At 29.5% G+C, this 23,040-nt stretch overlaps 1 protein-coding gene across 7 annotated transcripts in view; it reads left to right on the top strand.

Moving 5' to 3' along the window:
* Window positions 1-8,215: 8,215 nt before the first annotated feature.
* Window positions 8,216-23,040, top strand: part of LOC129958263 (transmembrane protein 131-like) — a 132,560-nt gene continuing 117,735 nt past the window's right edge. For all 7 annotated transcript variants that reach the window (XM_056070592.1, XM_056070591.1, XM_056070588.1 and 4 more), the window contains exons 1-2: window positions 8,216-8,384; window positions 17,232-17,296. In XM_056070592.1, coding sequence (XP_055926567.1) covers window positions 8,249-8,384; window positions 17,232-17,296 — 201 coding nt within the window. In that variant the 5' untranslated portion in view covers window positions 8,216-8,248. The remainder of the gene's footprint in view (window positions 8,385-17,231; window positions 17,297-23,040) is intronic.

Here is a 23,040-nt window from a genome sequence, read left to right as displayed (position 1 = left end):
ATACTTTGACGTTTAAAGTAGGGGAATTGTTATTTTCTAATGAGATACAGAGTTATAAATAACAATAGTTTTAATTGATGATATACATAGCTTCAACTTTAGAAATTATGGAAATATCCAAAATTATATAGACCAATAATAATTAAGTGCCGGAAATTCTTTAACTGATTTTATGAACATTTCACGTTTGAGAAACAAATATAGAGTTAATTTTTGTCCAGCACGTCTTTTGTAAGACATGAGAGTAGCATTACTTGTGTCAACATTTTAAATTAAGCTTAGAATACAGGCGTTATATGAAAAACATTATCCATATTTCATTTGCAAAACATTTTAATTGCCAGAATAAACACAGTAAGTTTCTTATGAATCTGTAATAACTGAATTAAAATTAGAAATGGGATTAATCAAATAAAAACAAAATGAAAAGTTATTTTGTACCACTATAAAAATTTCTTTAATTTGAACATTTAATTTGACAATGAATTTCTTTACACAATCTCTTTGCTGATTTCAACAGTAATATGCCATCATTTGAGGACCCTGGTATCGGTTGTTCATTGTCCAGGTGAAATCGTTCGCTTTGTTCTTCTTTAGTATTGCCAAGATTTAAGGGAAAACGGTGAAAATAACTGTGAATATAATGAATTTGCGCAATTATATAAAAAACATGGCCTCCGAATCTGTTAAGACAGAAATCGTTCAAATCGCTTAATCTCTGAAAAATACCTAATAATAATGAAAAATTATGCTTATTACTTTTTATCCATTGAAACATTAAACCTTAATAATTTGAATTTTGCATTTTACTAAGCGCTTAGAAATATTTCTCCCCATATCCATTGAAAATAAAAGTACCACTTTATTCTGAATTATTTGTCACGAACTTCAGAAGAGGCCGATATGCTATGAATATGAATATAAAGGCCATGGCATTTTATCCCTATACATGCCATGAGAAATCCTGGAATTAATCGATAAATTATCTCTCCTTATCTAAAAGGATATGAGGATGGTAATAAATGCACCATTATGGAGACATAAATTGTAGGGCAGGGCATTAACGAGCTCTCCGTTTCATAGATGAGGTTTTGATCATAAGATCTCTGAAACATATAACCATTGTCATTTTGCTTTGAGAAACCTATCTCGGGTAAGTTTCCATGTTGTAAAAAGGATTTCATCTTACATGATATCCCACATTTGAATGTAGCTATTGAATTTTTTAAGAATCTAGGAAGTAAAAGTGAAAAAAAAAAAACTTACTTTTCTCTTAAATTCAACAAATTGATTCCTCAATTTTGCGCTCTGTGTAATGGAGCCCGAGGCACTTACCCTATTGCTTGACCCAATTTACACCACTGAAAATTTAATAATCTATGTTTTTCGAAATGTTTCATATTGTAGATATTACAGACAATAGCGAAACTACAGGATGTCAGGCCTGACAAAGTACCATGGATTCACAGAAGATTCTGTGTCCTGTCATCTTGGACAGAGCCCAGAAGAAAATAATTGATACTTTTGCTGAAATGAAAACTTAAAACAATTTTTTTTTTTTTTTTATCTTTTATAAAACTTTTTCAGCTTACAAAAATATAAAATAAATCGTATCGAATTACAATTTAGATCAATGTTGAATTATTTCCTCACTCCTATTAAATGATAAGATCTTTTAAAATCAGCTAACAGCATATTTATGAGTGATTAAGCATTTCAAGAAAAATGAAGTACTTTTATAATTAGTGATAGCGATATGTTTTACTTTTAATGCGTCCCATTCTAAGCATTAACATGGGCTCCATTGTCTAGTTATACAGCTGATTATAATTTCAGTATAATTAATAACAAAATCAATGTTTTACTGATTTACTTTTTCAAAAGAAATTAGATTGTCCAGAAAAATAAAAGCGATTAAAAAATTTCTATGCAGATGCGAGCAAGAAATTTCATTGGTTATCATTGTAATTTTTAAATAACGAAATATAATTATCAAAAATATTCAATTCTTTTAACTGCCATGATTTCGAATAGTTAAATCATTCTTCAAAAACTGATTGATTTAAAACTTGCCGTTAATTATTAACAATTCTCTTTTACTTTTGTGAGGAAAGAAAATATGCAGTTACATGCATGTTATTGCAAAACTAAAGGTAAATACCCATCAAACGAGGGGAACATTGATATTAAGTATTTTTAAGAAGGAAAATTACCAAGCAAAATGTTTTCGCAGACTATTTGTGTTCTAATCGTTAGAGTAAACAAATATTAGAAGGAGTTTAATAAACTTCGAAAAACAATTTGATTTTAGAAAGTATAATTAAGTTTTAAAATGGAATATACTTTGTGTTTAAATAAATTTATAATGCAAAAAAATCTTGTCAGGATCATTATGAGGAATTGCAATGGGTAACAAACAAACTAAAGAATATTCTCAATAATCTGGTCCTATCATAACACAGCGCTTTCAGAAAGTTGATAGCATTAAAGGAAATGAGTATATTCATAATTTTTTTCCTAGTTAAGCAATGGCGAAGTGAAATTTAAGCCTCTAAGAAGGTATAGTAGTAATAATAATAATAACCTAAAAACTCACTCTGGGGCTAATGGGGGATACCGCAGAATTCATTTTTCAATTCAGGACGAATTCTTTTTCAAGTCGCGGAAAGTTCATAATTTTAATTGAAAATATATCCTACAATTTTACCGATAACTCCATGAAACTTTTTTCTGCGTATGGTATAGCGTACGTTTTTCTAATTGTACTTTTTGGCCTATCTCCGTTATTTTTTTTTTTTATTTCACCTTCCTTATTTTGCTGCTAAGGATACTATAACCTGTCTCAATAAATTCAGCATTACTATGTGTGTGTGTGTGTGTGTGTGTGTGTGTGTGTGTGTGTGTGTGTGTGTGTGTGTGTGTGTGTGTGTGTGTGTGTGTGTGTGTGTGTGTGTGTGTGTGTGTGTGTGTGTGTGTGAGTGTGTGTGTGTGTGTGTGTGTGTGTGTGTGTGTGTGTGTGTGTGTGTGTTCGAGTCGTGGCCGAAGAGAGAGAAGACACTTTAAATTTTTAAGCTTCTTTAAAGTTCGCTTTCATTCTATTCCGGGAGGCATAATCTATGTATAAGCAAGAAGTGACGAGATACGTCTGCATCACAACACAAGACGAAATGAGAAAAGAGTGAAAAAGGCATAAATATTTATCCCGATGATTATATATTGGAAGATTCTGATAGGGATTTCTTTACACGTGTCGATTTAGGTATGGGAAATAGGTATCTTTTAAAAAGAATTTGTTTAGGTTGGCAGATTTTTGTCCCTTCACTCGGAGTGTGGGAACTTGTCGATTTCAGCAATTTTAGAGCTCTTGTTCAATAATCAATTAATCAAATAAAGAAGGTGGAATTGGATCAGGAAATAAGAAATCATTTTAGAATGATTAAAATTATTTCGGAAACGAAGCTAAATTATTTCGGGGTCAAAACTAAAAATTATTTCGGATTCAAACTAAAAAGTAAAAAACAGAAAAAGCACCATTGTATTTAGAAAGCGCAAACGCAGCTATTACTAAAACACAGATAAATCTAGACAGTTAGTGAAAAAAATCAAGTTAACAGGAAAAAAAGAATCAAAATTAAACCAAATAAAATAAGAATCCGACCTGAAGACTTCTTTCTCAAGGGTCACCCTCAGACAGGGATTCAAAATAAGGGTTTTTTTCTGTGAGGAATCCAGACTTTTGTCCAACAGCATTGACCCCTCGTGACCCGAAAATCCCCTGAAATTACGCCTAAGACTTTGCTGACGGATTCTGTGAATCATAAGGAAAAATTTAGTGAAAGATATTTCGAAAAGTAATGAAATGTTTAATTTTTTTGTGAATTAAAAACTGTATTTCTATACATAAAACAGATTAATTTATCTTTAACGCTTTCCATTCCACTTGAAGGAAAATATCATAGATATTAAAAGATTTTATTTATTTACCTCCGGGATATCAATCGCAATGTTTAGTAAAATTTTCAAATCAGTCTTTAAAAATTATTAAAAACTTATGAAAAAATAGCTTTTTATAATTTTTAAAATTCATTTGATATAGTGTCTGTAATTTTTCTAAGCAGCTATGAGATTTACAAGTCATTCGGCAGAAATAATACTCGCGTTTTAATCAAAAATGAAAGAGATGGTAAGAGAATTTTGTAGATCATTATTATAATTTTATTTAATATTCTTATTATTCTGCATGACAGTATTATTTACATAAAAATATTTATGTCTTCACATAACAATATATATGTACTTAAAAAGTGCATTTTTTTATTTTCACGAGCTTTACCATTTCGTAAGGCACGATTTATAAATAATTCCTTTTTTTTTTTTTTTTTTTTTTGCTTAAGACGTTTATACAAGTTACTTAGCCGTTAGCAGTTGGGATAACAGTAGCTCTTGTTATGTTTATATTTAAAATTTTGCTTACAAAAACTGAAGCTGAGTATGCAAAAATATTAAGTATGAATTTTTCATCCAAACGTTTCAGTGTTTTGTGACAATTATGTAGTTAATTGTTTTTATTATGAAATAGTCGCCCTTGGCGACCAGGTGGTTCGTCGCAAATATGGGTTACATTTATTTTCAATTAAATCTCTTGCGCATAACTTGATCTTCATAACTTCCTAAACCAAACCTTTATATACACCAAATTTTGATACACATTAAAGTCGTATTATTTTAATAGTCTCAAATTGTGTCTGTTTATTGTGTATGTGAACCTTCTTAATTGTGTCAAGTCCATCAGCGCTACTAAATCCTAAGCTTTTTCAAATCACCTGTTGAGTTTTGCGGAAATGTAATTTCTCTTTCTGATTCCAAATTTAAGCTGCGTAGATAATAAACGGAATCTTTCTTTCATAGCATTCAACAATAGAAGAAAATCACGCAATTAAATGTATGATCAAACAATGAAAGCGGTTTTAATTTGCCATTGTTGAAAAGCTGCAAAGTAATATATTTAAAAAAAAATTCCAAATTTTATGAAACATTTTCATTATAACTTTTATAATATTATAAAAAAATTGGAGGCACGTTAAATATGGGAATGAGAAACTTCCAATATGATGGTTGGTTCTCGTTACACTGGATTACACAAATGGTGTGGAGCGGCTACCCCCAATCGATGACGGGACGTGCCTCCAACTGGAGGGGTTGTACCGTGGTCATTGACGGCCGTTAGTACTCAACCTTAGTCCCCGACAATTATGCCGGGGCAATCTGGTCCTTCAGATTTTTCTATGTGTTTTCGGGAGGATTGGAGTCAGCTATGATTATTCTTTTATGAAGACATTTTTTTTTTAATTTTAAAACTGTACGAATCAGCCTTGCTCAGTAGCATTTTTAGAAGTTATTACGAACAAATGTCAAAATCTCGTTAAATTTTAAATTAATTAAAATTTTATTAAAGGACTGTTTTACTCTCTCTGCAACGATGAACCATGATCAAACAAGCATCTCGGAATGCTTAAATCTAAGAAAAAGTTTGAGTATGCGAGTTCCCCTTTTCATAACCTTTTTTTTATCGTCGCATTACATTCTTAGGCAAGTCAAAATTATCTACACTTTTCATTCTACAGTTTATTAACATGAAGCTAGGGTTATACTAGGCACATCATTTTTCTACGTAATCCCCCTCCTTTTCAATGAACTTGGCCCAACGGTCCACGAGCTTACGTATTCCTTCCAAATAAAAGGTTTTCGGTTGATCGTGAAGCCACTTTTGCACCATATTTTGCATGTTTAAATCTGAGACACATCGGCGACCACGCAAACCATCCTTGAGTGACCCAAACAAGTGAAAGTCAGATGGAGCTAGGTCTGGGCTGTAGGGGGGGGGGGGTTCCAATAACTCAAATTTCATCTTGTTGATGGTTTCAATAGTGTGATGAGCCGTGTGCGGCCGTGCATTGTCATGCAACAACAAAACTTTCTTCAACAACAAACCTCGGCGTTTGTTGCGAATTGCTGGCTTCAACTTCTTTTCCACTGTTGATCGTCTTTCCCTTTTCCATGAACTTATCCATTATGATCTCCTTTGTGTCCCAAAACACAGTTAACATAACCTTTCCTGCGGATGGCCCAGTCGTGAATTTTTTCTTCGTCGGAGATCCAGGGTGTTCCCACTGCATACTCTAGCGCTTTGATTCTGGCTCATAATGATGAACCTATGTTTCATCTCCAGTTACTATTCTGCTTAAAAATACATCACCATCGTTGTTGAAACGAGTGAGTAAGCGTTGACAGTCCCTAAGACGAGTGAGCTTTTGTTCTGCAGTTAGCTTTCTTGGTACCCACCGTGCACAGACTTTATGAAAACCGAGCTCGTTGTGGATGATTTAATGGGTAGAGCCATGACTGATGTTCAAAGCAGATGCTACCTCATCGATAATGATTCGCCTATTCACCAGAACCATCTCTTGAGCTTGCTGAATGTTGTCATCTGTAGTGGAGGTTGATGGCCGTCCTGCTCCCTCTTCATGCGTTACACTTGTTCGACCACTTTTAAACTTCTCGAGCCATAAAAACACAGTTTTACGTGATAGTGCACTTTCCCCATATTGCGAGGAGAGTTTGCGATGAATGTCTGAACCTTTGACACCCTTCGACCATAGGAATCGGATGACTGCTCATTGTTCCTCTATGGTGCAAACTTCTAATGGAGCAGCCATGATATATTTGCAACAGAAGGAAGGAAAATGGCAGAATTGTGATCAAACGTTCATAGAATTAACACAACAGTATAACAATAAAATAAGCGTGGACAAAAGTCAGTGTGCACAGTTTAAGCAGAGTTATGTTAAAAGTGTAGATAATTTTTAACTTGCCGTAGTAGATATTTCTTCTCTTTTTCTTATATTTTTTTTATCTTCTTCTTTAATAAACGAGCAAGTTGGCTTATTGCGAAACTAGCCATAAGTTTTATGATAGTAGAATGAAGCGGCAAAAAGAAAAAATAAAGTCAGGGAACAACTACAAAGCTCTTCCCTTGTGAAAACCGCAATATTCATACAAAACAGATATCACACTTTATTCTTCCCTAATATAGATTCTGAAAAAAAAAAAAAATAGTGACTGCTCTTGGTATTCCCAGCTTTACATCGAAGTTGCATTCTTACAACAAAAAACTGTTTGCTACTTATTTAGCTGAGAAAGGGCCCAGAAAACTTGTTTGAGCAGATTATTGCTTTTCTCTTTCTCACACTCTTTAACGTGGAGTATTACTTGCCGTTTGGCAAGCTGGCATCTCGCCAATCCACCATTGCTCATGAATATAAGCTGAAAGGGGAACAAACGATTCGGAGAAAGAATCTTAATATGATAGGGAGAGGTTTTATCTTCTGACTATGTTTCGAAATTATGACCTACAATTCCCAACAATATTCATATATCTTCAAAGCGAGAATTTGGTCATTCGTTTAAAAAGGGAAGTTTATATATATCCTACGTAGTTGAAGTTTTTTTTTTAAGAAATGAATGTAAGAGTATGAAGTTTTTTTTAATATTTCAGATTCTCTTAGCCTAAGACATTATACTATACTTCCAACACGATATTCAATATACTAAATGCAGTTCAGTCTCGTGAAGATATCGCTACAAAATTGTTGGGACAGTTTTCTTCTAATAGGGGAAGACATGTTGTAAGATATTTCTACAATGGTGCTAATTCTAAAAGCTACACAATATTCTTGCACTTTAAAGTATTTTATATTATTTTCTAACTGGAGACTCTAAATGGATTTCAAAAAAATTGAATGCTGTCATTTTAAATCTCAATTTGTCAGATCATGTGAAAAGATTATGTTAACTACTGAAAGCAGAAAGATGAATTTTAGTATTTCTACTCTATTATAATTTTTTGAATTACGTAATTCAAATTAATTTGAAAAATATTTGTCTCTTTGCTACAAAATATGAATTTCAACTATTTAGGTTATAAAATTACTTCTATTATATCCACTTGCTTATATTCTTTCCCACTTTTTAAACTGCAATCAGAAAACTTCTACATTTGGTATTTTCTTTTCAGAATTAAAGCTCAAAGATCTTGAAAAAATAAAAAAAATTCCATTAATTGCGCTTATCGATATATATAATCTATCGATATGAATTTTTCTTGTTGTCCTCGTGCGATTATTCGTATTCCCATTTAAGTACAGTTATAAGTGGCAGCATTAAAATGATTGTATACTAGCAGACTGGGATGGCGCGTATGTGTGTGTCATGTAAATTACAATCGGGAAAAATGAAAAGCCAAAAAGTACTTAGAATTTTATTACTATATAATATTTTAGAGACGGTCTACAGAGTAGTGCAAGCAGGGGATGGTCGCACACATGGTATAAAATTAATATTTTGTTTTGAAATTGATTTGCCACATTTAAATTTGGAAATATGGTTGTAATATATTATTAATTCTCGTATGTTTTAAATATGTTTATAAATATTCCGATCGCATCTAATATTGGGGTAATAAATTATTATTTTTTAAAAATTAAACTTCAATATCTCCGTCAGAAAAACACGTACTCGTTTTTTCAAAAAATGTCATGTTTATATTTACTTTTAAGTTTTGTTTTCCGTTTCGCATGCAGGTTACACACGCATTTTTTGAAAATAAATAAAATAAATTGTATTTGCTGTTAATAATAACTGAACACGCAGACATTCTTGGGGCTTATTTGTGAGTAAAATATTTTATTTATTTACTACAATATATGCTATGCTAAAAAATTGTAAAATTTAAATTACGTTCAGTAACATACAATTTTCACTGCGAGAGGGGGGGATTCAGTTAGGAATGAGCTGACGTTTTTAGTTATTTATACTCAGAATGGGATGTAATAACTTTTTTTGATAATTTTTATTCATCTAAAGGACACAGTTACTCTTATGCTTTGAATTCTGAAAAAAAAATGTCTATGATATATTAAAAACTTTTATTTTACGCCTCATGAACGTATGTGAAACAATGATTAGTGTATTTCTGCCATTTGGAAACAGAGCCAAACTGCAACTAGCATCATAATAAGTTTTATTTATCACATATTTTATTAAAATTAAACACAACTATTCTATTAACTTAATCACCATTTTAGCCATATTCAATTCATCATTAAACTAAAAATGAAATATATAAAATGATTGTATATCATAATTATATGCATATATATGATTTTAGTTTCTACTATTAGATGTTTTTCTTAGGTATTAATCATATTGCTGAAATCATTTACTTAAAATCTTTTTATTATTTTTTATAACTGAGGTATTTGTCTTCTTTTTAAATATTTTGTTATCCAAAAAATGACTATTTTTATGTATATATTGTTGATACTGTTCTGTAATGATGTTGAATTATAGTTATAGCAGGAATGATTTTTTTCTGAATTGATATATGTGCAATTTAAAATTTTTATAAATCTGAAGTATACTGTAAATATAAAATCCTCTTTTAAATTAAAGTTGTTTATTGTTCATTTATCAGAATTTAGAAATAATAAATAAATTAAAATTATTGAAATCTTATTAAGAAGATCTCATTTAAAATTTTGCATTATTTTTAATTTGTTAAACTAACTTTTTTTAAATGTGCCATGCACTATTCATTTTATAATTTATAAAATATTTAAAAATACTATCTTTTTCACTGAAAAAGATCATCTTTTTACTAGTCATTTTCCTATAAAATAAGTTTTAGGTGCTCTCCAAACTTTTTGAACAGAATACAGTTTGGGCTTGATTTCTAATATCCTGGTTTAATATTAGGTCTAAGAATTTCAGGATTTTAGATTTTACTTTTTCTAACATCACCTTGTTTAGATTGTTTTAAGCATATTGCATATAGATGAAATCGTATCTTCGTGTTAAATCTTTGTAGTTTTATAAAACCTTACAATATTATTCATGATAAGCCTTATAAAATCATAATAATCACTGCAAGTATACCAAAACCAAAAAAAGCATACATCATATTTACATAGAAGATTAAAAAAAAACATGATATCCTTTGATAAGCAGCAAGTTCATGTGTGAATTATGACAGATTTGAATCAATCAGACAAATTATGTTTAGTTTAATTTTTAAGAAAGCTGACAGAATCAAATCATAACACATCATACTGACTCACTTTTCTTGTATCTACCTGCACATGTCCACTATTTTTCTGTATATATAGTTGTGTAACCTAACTTATTCTGACTCTTTATTTCTTGTCGTCCATGGAGAATGTTTCCAATCATTCATTTCTAATGTTTAAATGCAATAGCTATTTTTAAGGATGAAATTGCTTCTTAGAATCTACTTCTATTTTTATATGTTTTTTTTTATATTAAGCTCAAATCATATCTGATATTTTTATTGACAATATTTATTTCTGTCTGCATCTCATACAATTATGAACTCATGTTGAAATTATGTCAAACAAGGTTTTAAACAGTTTATATTAAATGTGCTATTGGACATTATCACAAGATGTTATTGTTATTAATACAGTGTTGCTAATGTCTAAAAAAAAAAAAAAAAACATATAACACATATGGTATAGAATTAGAACATGATAAACCTTTCATATCAGACACATAATCATTATTTATTTTAGTTTGACAGTTACTTAAAGTTTTTAACATATTACTTTTTGATGACATAATATTTACAAAGCAAGTTAGATTAATTTGTTTAAATGTTAAGGGGATAACAAAGATGCTTTTTGGGAAATTTCTATCAAATTAATCATTTCTGTTTAGTAACTTTTTGTAGCCTACTTATAAACTGTGTTCGGATCTCTGTGAGTTTCTATTTTGATTCCACCAAAACTCTGCCATACAAAAGGCTGATATACTAATAAATCTGTGTCTTGATTATCTCATATTAGTGGTATATCAAGATTTGAAAAGTGTGATACCAGATGTGGTATATCTTTCTATAGTATTGTAACCATTTTGTACAAGTTTTATCAAATTACTTTTATGAAACCCATGGCCTTTAAGCTCCTCTCTTCTTTCTGAGATATCTTAACATTAATATTGTATTAGTTTTCTCTCATATTTTAATCATGACTCAAGAATATAGTATTCAATCATAATTTATTATTGTAAAGTTGTGAATATAAACTAATAATAAAAATGTTACCATTTAATATCTTACCTTCTACTTTATTTTACATCAATGATGTTAATTTAGTTGGTCCAGAATGTCTAGATTCAAGTATTTCAATGTAAGAAGGGAAGGAAAAAAGCTCAAGTAATATTTTGAACAATCTATTTTTTTTAATGTGAGAAAATTTGTCATTAGATACTTAAATTTCTCGATGCTCTTTTGATACCTTGATATGTGTATATTAACATTAAGGATGTTAAAAACTAAAACCATATCACAGTAGTGTAAAAACATTGCAAACAACATTCCCATGATCTTTTCTCTGAAAACATTTTTGCATTTATTTTTAATTTAGTTTGTTCCAAATTTAATTTTACTTTTCCCCACCATTTATTTAACCTTTTCTTTATGGGTTTGTGCAACTCTGTATCACTAAAATTTAGATTTTGCAATACCTCATTGAGCTAATCAATATGTCTTCTAATTATTTTGTTAATTGTTTTTCACTCCCCTGTTCAATTTTATTGTTTCATGGAATGGATAATTTGATTGGTAAATGAGGGAAAATAAGGATGGTGACTCCTTGGATAGTCAAGCAAGACAGGATATCTTTAGATTACTTGAGAGCAGAAAAGAATGCTTAACAGTTTAATCCCTATTTTGATAGCTTTTTGATGATAGATGACTTAGTTTCCTCTATCTGGTAATCTAAAGTTTTAAGAATATGCAAAAAATTATATATGCAGGACATATGTAATAAGATGCCTAGTTAAAGTAGCAACAATTGCGAGTCTGTGACGGATTGTTCATAAACATTATGTAGGATAAGGTTTTATGAATCCCTAAGCAAGGATATTAATAATTAACCAAATGGATGGTTAAAAGAAAAGCACTAATTTTAGAGACATTCTACTAGTGGAAGATTGGAAACCGACACATTTCCACCCTCTTATGGAATGGGTGGGAAAAGTCTTTTTTTTTTAATGATAGGTTATTAGTTCAGACTTGTTTAGGAGCTCCCCAAACTTGACGCTTGATTGTAAAATCTACTTAAGAGGCGTCTGGAGAAATGAAAATTGCGATCAAACAAATTACAAACTGCACTTAGTCATTAACAATTTGAAAATATCTGTGCAGGCTCTAATGTCATGAATAAAAGATGCAAAATTAATTTTAAAAAAAAAGATAACATATTGACAATATAGCCTGAGATGTACATTACAGTGTTAGAAAGTGAACGAGAATATTACAGAGAAAATTGCATTGTTTAGTAGGCTGTAATGGATACCATTGAACAACCTCTAACAATACAAAAAGGATTACTGAATATATTTAACATAGGGCATGCTATTCATACTAGGTGTAAACTTATTTAAATAAACCTTCAAAACCCTCAAATTCATTCAAATATCTATTGACATTTGTCTCCCCCCCCCTTCCTATGGAAAAAGAAATTAAACATATTTTTGCTATTTTACATTAAATAATTGTGGCTTCTGACATTAAAAGGTTTTTCTTCTCAGTATCTGCTTAACAACCTTCTGAGGAACACAAGTATCCTGTGTGTTAAATAATGATTGGGAAGAAGCTAGCGATTTTGGATTTTAATGATTTTTTTATGATTTTAATGTAATGTTTTATTTGATTTATTGAATCTTTTAAATGATTTTGATTAATTTTATACAAAATCATTACTAAGGATTTATCAGTTTCTAAAGGAAAATTTTACCTAATCTATTTCAAACCAAATCCATATTTGGAATATTTAATAATATGGTTTTTACAAATTTTACTTGAATTTTTTATATACTTGCTATAAGCCTCTTTTTATATTTGTAAATAATGATAGTATGAAAAATCAATGAATTATTTTGAATATGTAGTAAATTAAATCTTTTGTATTATCTTTTTAATTTAAGTATACCTTATTACAAATGGTTCTTCAAAAAGGAAACATGAAAATAAATATAATATAGGTATTTAAAAAATAAAAAGTTTCATTACTGTAGAAGTTTCATTTTCTTTTATTCTTTTTTCAGACAAATAGACTCTGTTATTATTATTATTATTTTTAATAATATTAAATGATTGAATAATATTTCTCAGGGTTTTTATATGTTATCATGCTCATTTGGTTATATAATGGAAAGAATATAAAAAGATGGGCCATTTTTAACAAAAATATTTCTTATGAATTATTTTCAATTGGTACAACAGTGATATTTCTGGATAACATCTTGAAATATTTTAATATATATATGCAATAATTATTAAAATAGTAGTTTTATAATCAGTTAATGTGGCAAGAAAATATCTTATTCCTCCTTTATGTAAGAAAAGAACATAATAAAAAAAAATTATATTATCTTTATTCTCACTTGATTTCATCACACTCCTTTCAAGGTGTGGCCTGGAAATATTTATTGCCAGTATTATTTAAATGATGATTATTTTTTTTCCATAATTGCCAGCACATCATGTATCATTTCTTTAATAGTAACTTTTGCTCTGATGAACTTTTAACATGGCATCTTTTGCAAAAGAATAGGAAGAAGACTATGATACATATGTTACACAGCTTTTAAAAACATTATGTTAATTAGTCTATGTTGTCTGCAAGAATGACAAATTCAAAATTTCTCTATTTGAGTTCTGTTATGTTTCTTACAATCTAGTGATAATTCAACAACTAATCAATCGATATAGTATTATTGTACCTTTTATTAATGATCAACATTTTAAAAGTTATAAATGGCTTTAAAAAAAAAGGAAAAGAAAGAAACCTAGTCACATTCCTGTAAACTTACTATGTAAAGAAAATAGTATAAAAAATCTTAGTAGTTATAATTTTTATTTTAAACAATAAAATTTAATGGTTTTATTTATTTCACAGTTCCAAAAAAGAACCAGTCTTAGAAAAATAAAATGCTAAAACAATTTGTCTATTTAGTTGGAGATGTTATAGGATGGGATAGGACATGCCCTATTTCTCCCTGAATTATATTGTCCCCATCCATTATGCAGCATTTCCATAAAACAGCTTATTAATACAAACTTGCTACTTTTAGGCTAAATTTAATTGCTTATTCATAGTATGGTGTGCGTAGAGTCATATTACTGCATTTATATTAACATTATTAGCAATTATAACAACATTAGAAGCAATTAAATTGGCAACAATGAATGAGATTGAAATTATAAGCCGATAGTTATTTGCTTTCATTGTTGTAAAACAGCCTTTTTATCACATAATATTTTGGAAACCTACAACTAAAATTTTTCATTGCAATCAGTATAATCTTATGGCTATTGCAGCTGGTGAATGAGTTTTCAATTAAAAAGGTTTCTTTTAGGATTAATGGTAGATATCACCTATCATTTAATGACCTTCCTATTAAATGAGATGGCCATTACAAATTACAGTTACAAATCAATTACAAATGCTCTTGCTTTTTCTCTTTTGTCTTATTTATTACTGTGATCATTTGTTAATTGGAGAGATTATAGAATAATAATTTGCATGGTTGATTCAATATTAGTTGTTATATCCTTAAGTATGGGGTATATAATCTATATAGAACTTGTAATTATATTTTAAAAAGTGCCATGTCTAGAGGTCTTTTTAATCAGAGTTATTTTCATCAGAAAACATCTCTTTATATACTACTATAAAAAATGTTGGCAATGATTATTATTATAATTCAATCATTTGAATGTTGTAATTTTCTCTTATCTAACTATAGCATTACTGTTTTAAAGGTTATAAATCAGTATTGGGATAGTGGTGGCAAGTTCATGGCATCAGGATCTGGGGATCATGGGTTCAAGACCCGATTTATCCAAAGACCTATTGCTTATGTGAACTTGGTGCCTATTTTAAATCCATAAAACATCATATCAACATAACTCAAAATTACTAAGTCCATTCTAAAATAGTTTTCAAGTAGCTAAAAAAACCTGTCGATAGTCTTAACTAAACAGATTTAGCATTATTTTAATAAATATATCACAGTAGAAATAACTTTTTCAAATATAATATTACTTAATTTTGTGAATATAAATTTGATTTTATGATTAAATAGATTTTCCTCTTAATTTTGAGTATATTATACATCATTTTTCCATTTCCCAATGACTTTCAAATTTATTTATTTTTGTGTAGTGTGTTTTATTTCTGTAGTGTGTTGAAATTTTATGTAAATTTTGATATATCTGTTATTGTTGTAATGGTTATTTTTAATTCTCTGTTTCTCATTATTGTGTATAATTAGTGATATAAAATACATGATCATTAATTTTTAAGTGTAAATATCTGGTTCAATACTCAAAAAGGGTATTTATTTTGGAATTTCTTTTTCAGCCAACTCTATTCATATAAAACCTATTATTATACACATACATGCATACATATATACACACACACTAGTGTAGAGAGTGTTTAGGGGGAAAAAACTTTTATAGGTTTCTAATTTCATAAAAACTAATAAAAAAATCATCAGAAAAAACACAATTATGTTGCTTTGTGCATTTTATACATTAAAATCTTGATATCAGTGTTAATTCTTTTTCATTATAATGACTTAATGTATTTGCAGACCTCCCCCCCCCCTTTCTTTCTCCCCCCCCCTTCCTTAAGTAGAGCAACTTATCAGAGTAGAAAGTCTTGAGTTAATTATTTTAAAATGGATTTAGAAATATCTGAATCCAAACTCAAAGTTTGGATTCTCCCTTCTCTTAAACATACTAAAAATTGATATTTTCAGGGTGACACTGAAAACAGCTCAAACAATATATTCTTTAAATTGTTAAATTGTCTATTGAGCAGTTAATCTTGTGAATCATTCAAGTCAAGACATGATTAACTTTATAATTGGTCCCAAAATGCAAACCAATTTTTCAATATAACATAAATAGCCTTAAAAATTATTTTATTGTAAATATGATTGCTTCAAACCAGAAAACAGTAAATTATTCTGCCATTCCATTCATATTCTAGATCACTTTATTTGGAATCCTGATAATAATTTTTATGACAGTTATTTTTCTATAATTTGATGGAATCTTTAATTAAAAAATATTATAAACTATGCACAATATTTATATACAAATTCTGTATATTTCGATTTTAGGTAAGAATTGCCAACCTATTGCAATACTTAATTTTGGAAAATATCCAGTTTTGAGTTTACCTCAAACATTTACTTACCCACTGGGTATTTACCACCTCACGTGACTGTATGTGATATGATTTTTAATTTGTGAAGTATTTGTATATTTTGACTTTTCCTTTTTCATCTTCATAACTAAATTTGTCTTTATCTTTTTAATTAACTTCTTGCACTGTCCAAATTAATTCGCTTCATGCTAACAGATTCTTAAAAAAACTTTCAAAAGTAGAAGGAGCATTAATCTAACTAATTGAAAACAGTACTGTTATTTTTTATTCTGCTAATTTGCTTACAGAAGATAAATTAGAATCCAGAAATTCTAAATATGAAAGGGAAAGTTTGGTTTATTTGGAATATCATACTGTTCCAAATATATTTTGTAGATCTAGTTCTTGTCTGGATATTTGTAATATTATTTGAAAATAATGCAGACATATTTAAGAGAAAGATTAATTAATTATCTTTAATTCAAAAGCTAATTAATAAATCTGTTTTTGCATTCATAGTAACAATCAATTATCCTTATATTCCCTTTAGAAAGCCTGCATTTTATTTTTAAAATATTGTTAAAATTAAATTTACTTGGCCTTCATTTTGTTAATTTGAATAAATCAGGAATTATATGAATTGAGACTGTTATTTAATTTTTATATGCAACATATTTTTAAGATTATTATTTTCTTACTTATTTCCCCTGTCAGCTTGAAAAATATTATGTCCTCTTTGTTTTTTATTATTATGTAAATATGTCCTTTTTAGTTTGTTCGTTGAGATGTCTGGAGAAATGGTTAAGTTTAAGAGTTGAGTTGAAATTTAAAGAAACAGTTATGTGCATGAAAGATTTTTCATTTTTGACACCTTCTATATGCAATGATTAATTTCATTTCAAATACTATATAATTTTATTTATTTCTTTTTAGCGTTCGTCCATGTGGACGGTGACTTGCGTTATTTAGTGGATGGTGTATCGATGGAAATGAAAGAGGTAAAATTTGTATTTTCATAACCTGCTTCTCTTATTTGATATTCTTTTATTTTTGCTCATCCCTTTATTCGGCACAGCTTCTTAGAAGCAATGTGTTTTCATTGCCTCTTGTGGGAGATTTACGATTCCAAATGCTTTGTATGAGTGTTTAAATATGTCTTCTTGCATAGTTATCTGTATATTGAATAAAATAAATTCATAAAAATTTGTAAGAATTAATTTTAAAACTTAAAAAAAAGTATTGTACTGGATGTTCCAAAAAAAGTGAAATAAGCATTTATTTTCTTAACTACTGCAATTAGACACATATTTTCAATTGCGACGCTTCATCAAATAAGCTACACAAATGTATGAAAATACATAGGCTTCTGTAGAAAAAAATAATAAAAATTAAAAAGTTATAAAAATTAAATTTTTATATGGCCCCATAGTAAAAAAGACTTATCAAGTGATATTTTTCTTATCCTCTTCTGTTAAAAGGTAAATTTATTGACTGTGATAATTTTTCCATAGCTTTGAGTGATGTCCGATTGAAACTTTTGTTGTAATTTTCAGTTACAATATAATATTATGAAAAATTATTAAAACGGCAGAATCAAAAATAATAATGTATATATTATATTTCATTAAATTTTAAAAAATGATCAGATAATACATTATTATATATTACATTAATTAGTGCTTACAAATTTGTTTAAAATGAACACCTTTGGCACCTGTAGAAAGCTGCATTCTTGTAACAATTTGTGCATATGTGATTTAGTTCATCACTTGCGGCTTAAAGACAGGCTTTTTGAATTTGCCGGTAAAGATTTGCAGAGCATGTACTGCTCAAGTCGATTCATTCCTTATTTAAGACATAACATCAATCAAAACAAATTAAATATGTCAACTGCTAATAATAAATATATAACTGTTGAACAAAAGGGAATCAGCCAAAATGCTTTCAAAAATATCACAATGCACATTTATAGAAAACTATTACTAATGATACACCTCTTGTACAAAAAAATGGATTTTTACGATTTCAAATGTGATTAATTTTCTAACATGATTAAAGCATTCATTTACCCATATTGCATTTCTCAGAAAAGAAGGATTTGATTTTATCTGAAGTAAAACCCAATTGTAGAATTCTAGTCGTTAATTGAGCAGTTGTCTAGTAACAGCCCATGGATTCTGTGATTGATGTATGGAGGGTAGTTATTGAAATATTACTGTCACTTTTGGAATGTAGAGTTCTGGATTAACTGTTTGTGCTTTAGCATGAGGGTATCTTGAAACCACCTTGAATGAGGGTATCATCCACTTTGTTACTCTCTGGGAAAATGTGGATCCTTTTTTTTGTAATTGCTAAACCATTCTGAAAATAATAATAAATCTTAGCAGGATGGTAGGAATTTGTAAAATGATTGTATTTTTCTACAACTTGGTCGGTATTATAATTTTATACAGCATAGATTGTCAAAATTTCCAAGTATTCCTTGTTATTGAATTATGTCATTCATATAGAGAGCTATCAAATACAAGTAAAGAATTTGTTTTGTTTTTCTTTTACTCTGCATTCCAGTACTTTTATCAGATATATTAATTGTTCAGTTTTTTAAATTTTTCTTCTCTTCTCTTTAAATTCAATGTTGCAGCTGTTGACCAAACAAAATGAACAATATTATACATGGTTAGCAAATTACTTTGAAGGCATGCTGATTGGATGATGCACTACTACTAGAAAAGTATTTGCATGTGTCCATTTTTCTTTATTGAATAATTTCGTATCTCTGAAATAAAGTTTCAATCTAAATTTGGGATTAACCTCTCTAAATTTAAATATACGCATGTCTCTATAAATTTTGTAGATACAATGAAACTTCATGTGTGTGTAGATGAATGTAGGAGAAACATTTTATTGACAATTTTACTGTATGAGTAATGTATAAAAATTATTATTATTTTGCTTTTTACTATCAACCTCTCAAGAAGCCAAAGTGCTTTAATACAATTGCTTGCCTTATTTAATGAAGCTTTGTGACTGGAAGTATATGTTTCGATCTAATATTTAAGGATATAAAAGCTTGTTCTACTTTTTGGGGACACTGTGTATATGCTTTTTTTTAAAATGTGTACCAAAAAAAATTTTTTTTACTTCAACTTTTCACCATTTGTTAATTAAAGTGTTAGGTTTAAATAATTTTTTTTTAAATATGTTAGCTATTTTTAAATTTGAATAAGGCACTAAAATATTTTGTGTGCTGAATAACTCATTCATTTAAAATGTTTGAGTATTTTGAATATCTCAAATTTTGCATAGTTTTTCATTATTTCAATAATCAAAAAGTAAATAAAAATAAAAATTAAAACTTACTTTACATTTTTGATCATAAATCATTTACCATATAAGCATTGAGCTCTTGAATAGTTTCTATTGCAGTTGCGAATAAGAATAGCTTTATAATTTAATTGGTAAGTGTGTTGAGAATTTCTTTTATCTTTTCAAAGCAAATATTTATGTCATTGAATACTACTGCTATGAAATTTTGATTCATTTGGAAAGTAAAGATTTGCATAGTAGATCCCAAAGTATTTGTTTTATTTTTATTTGAATAAATAAAATTGTGTAGTAAACTTTATTTATTCGTTTTCGGTTTTCCAAAAGCTCTAAAGACGTGCGTGTTAAAAAAAAAATGAGTTTGACAACTAAAATATGGGGAGTTTTTCAGAAAATTCAATCCCTAACTTTTCCAGACTATAAAAGCCAGCACTGAAGTTGAATTTTCAGTGTTGTTTGAGAAATTAAACAATGATGAAGCCCAGTGACCTCTGTGTTGTTGTTGTTGTTGAGTTTTGAGTTGAGTTGTTAGCATACTTCGATCTTTTAGATTTGTGGTTTTTATTGCAAGTCAGTCTGTTTTAAATGACACAAACTGCATTGCTATTTGTGTCTCCCTTCGCTACTGAAAGATAGTACACGGTATATCAATATATTGAATAAAATAATTCTTTCTTTGTTTAATACTTAAATTTAATACTTATACTACATTCTGTATTTAGCCCAAAACTAATTTTGAAATCGAAATTTTAAATAATTAAAAGGGAGCCTTATTTTGTTTTCCACGTGATTTTAGCATGAGATCCCTTGATCCTTAATGATAGCTTTAATATTTATCTAATCTACATACATAATAGAATTTTTTGTGGAATTGAATCCTAGATCCGTGATTCTCTAGTACAGATACTGAGATTTTCGGTGGCATTACGACCAAGAGCAAAAGAGGTTACAGTTGCTCTTGGTGCCGCTTACTCTTGCTACACCATTGGAGATTGTCGTTGTATCCACCTTCCAAGAATGACCTTTAACATATAATAACAAGAATTAAAAAAAATATCCTAAACTTTGATTGTTGTTGATGAAATTGTAGCAATAGCCGAAAGATCTAGAATGTAAGGCACCTTTCACATAGAAATTGTTAAGTATAAATTTCAGAAATCGTTAATTATGCTGGCAGCATTGGAAAAGAAAAAAAAAAAAAAAAACGGACAAGATTTCTTAAAGCAGGGAATGAAAATCGGACAAGAGCTCTTGGAGAAAAAGAAAGGAAAAAAAAAAAAAAAAAAGCCAGATAAGAGCACTCGGAGATTAAAATAGGAACTGAATTCAAACAATTGACGACCAAAAGCCGAACAAGATTTTTTTTAAAAAAAGGCTCCAAAAACAAGGTAAGAGACTTTAACTGAACAAGCAAAATATAAAACCTAAACAGAAGACAAATTTCAAAAAGTACAAGATATGGTAAAAGATAAAATATGGAAGTTAAAAATCAAATTTAAAGCAGCTATAATTAATGGTGAAACAAAATGAAGCTGAAAAGAAAATTGAAGCATTAGAAGTTGGTTCAATCTTGCCTTCTCTTAAGTCTGGAACAGAAATTTTTCGCCCTATCAAATTATTTACTTTCGTTGGTGTCATGGAGTGTGTTTAAAACTTAATTTGATGTCGTCTGTGACTGCAATAAATGGGACAACTGGACTAGGGTCAGCCAACTTAACGCAATTCTTCTTGGACCATAACGCAGCATAAGTTCTTCAATCTGTTCTGCAGGATAAGTTTAATAATTTGTCAATAATAGAAAAATCTCTTGAATACTGATTCGGAAAAAGGTACTTAGTGGGTTATTAGCGAGAAGAGCTGAAGTGCTTCGTTAAATGATAGGAAAGAGTCTACAAGAATTTGCGATATATAGCAAGCGTTTGATGCATTTGACTCTTCCGAGCTGCCCTGCCGATGTTTCCGAAAGTTTGGAAGGATAATATTTCATGGTGGCGATTTGTATCGGGGTAAGCTACTCGTTTGACGCATGCAAAGGATCTGAAATCAGTACTAATGTTTGCGGTATTTGATATTATATTGCGACTCCATAGTAATAATTGAAATACTAATAAGCAAAATCAATTTTCAGACCCAGATACATTCAGACTTCTACGGCAGAATGTACGAATCCGCCGAACCAGTCATTAATGGAAACTCGGAATTCGTAGAATGGAAAATATGTAGAGAAAGGCCCAAGTTAACGTACGAAAAAAGCAACAAGGAAACTCGATGATCTTCAAACATTACGTGCTGCCATGCATCCAGAAAGGATGCATCCAAAGAAACTGCCCAACAAATTATTTAGTCCAACTTAAAACAAATCAAGAAAACTAAGTATAAATAAAAATTATTTGGGAGGGATTATTCTGTCGAAGCAAAACAGTCTTCCCTGAAAGATACCTCTATAAAATAATTTAAAATTTCCGTTCTATGTGACCAAACTGGCGAACTCCATGGAAAATACTCTGACAGCGACATTCCATATTTAATATTTATAGATATTGAAGCAAATGTTATAGTGTTACGAATCGTTGTTGCGAAAAGATAAAAAGAGCATGTTTTTTTATTTACTTTTTACTAATTCACTAAGGACAGTCGTTGGTAATCAAGCGACCAATTCAGGTCGCCTGATTCTCACCTGATCAAAATTCAGGTGAGAGCTCTGGTTCTGATCGATTTTTTCATAACTTGCGAAGTTTGTGGTAACGATCTTGTTGCTTGTCGTTCTTTAGTTAGGATGAAATATTGTTTGTCCTAAACTGTTTTTTCACTTTGAATGGTTTGTAAGCAATTTGTGTGAGCTGAATTAGTTTGAAGGCCAGAAATTTGACTTGAAAATGGTCGAGGAAAAGCCAGATAACCGCTGTCTTGAACTGACTCCATTTACATTCAAAATGCCTCCATTTTGAGAGAATGAGCCAAAACTTTGGTTTCATCAGGTTAAATCACAATTTTTTGTACAAGCTGACGAAAGCGGAAATTGCCTCCAAAGAAATTGAATATTGTTGCATGGTGTTAGTGTGGGGATATGGGATGATTCCTCCACTTAAATGGTCAGAGCTTCAAGGAACGACGCTACGGCATTTTTAACAGGAACAAGAGTATATTTATTTTATAAAACAAGAACAAAAAATAAAAAGATTAACGGAAGAAGTTGAAATAGCTCTTTCGAGCTGTGAAAGAAATATTAAGTTCTTGCCAGCCAGATTACATAGTGGGTAGTGAAGCAGCAGTACCCACATTAGTATTAGACAACAAGGTTTTGCCAGCATTTTGGGATATCATTCGTAATCCTCGCCAAACTAAAACATACGACACTTTGAAATGAAAATAATTGATATTTTTACACAATCAAAAGGGGCGCAGTTTAAATTGCTTT

Source organism: Argiope bruennichi, chromosome X1 (genome assembly GCF_947563725.1).
Source record: "Argiope bruennichi chromosome X1, qqArgBrue1.1, whole genome shotgun sequence".
Lineage (NCBI taxonomy): Eukaryota > Metazoa > Arthropoda > Arachnida > Araneae > Araneidae > Argiope > Argiope bruennichi.
Note: the sequence above shows the minus strand (reverse complement) of the source record. Positions and strands in the feature narration are given on the sequence as shown.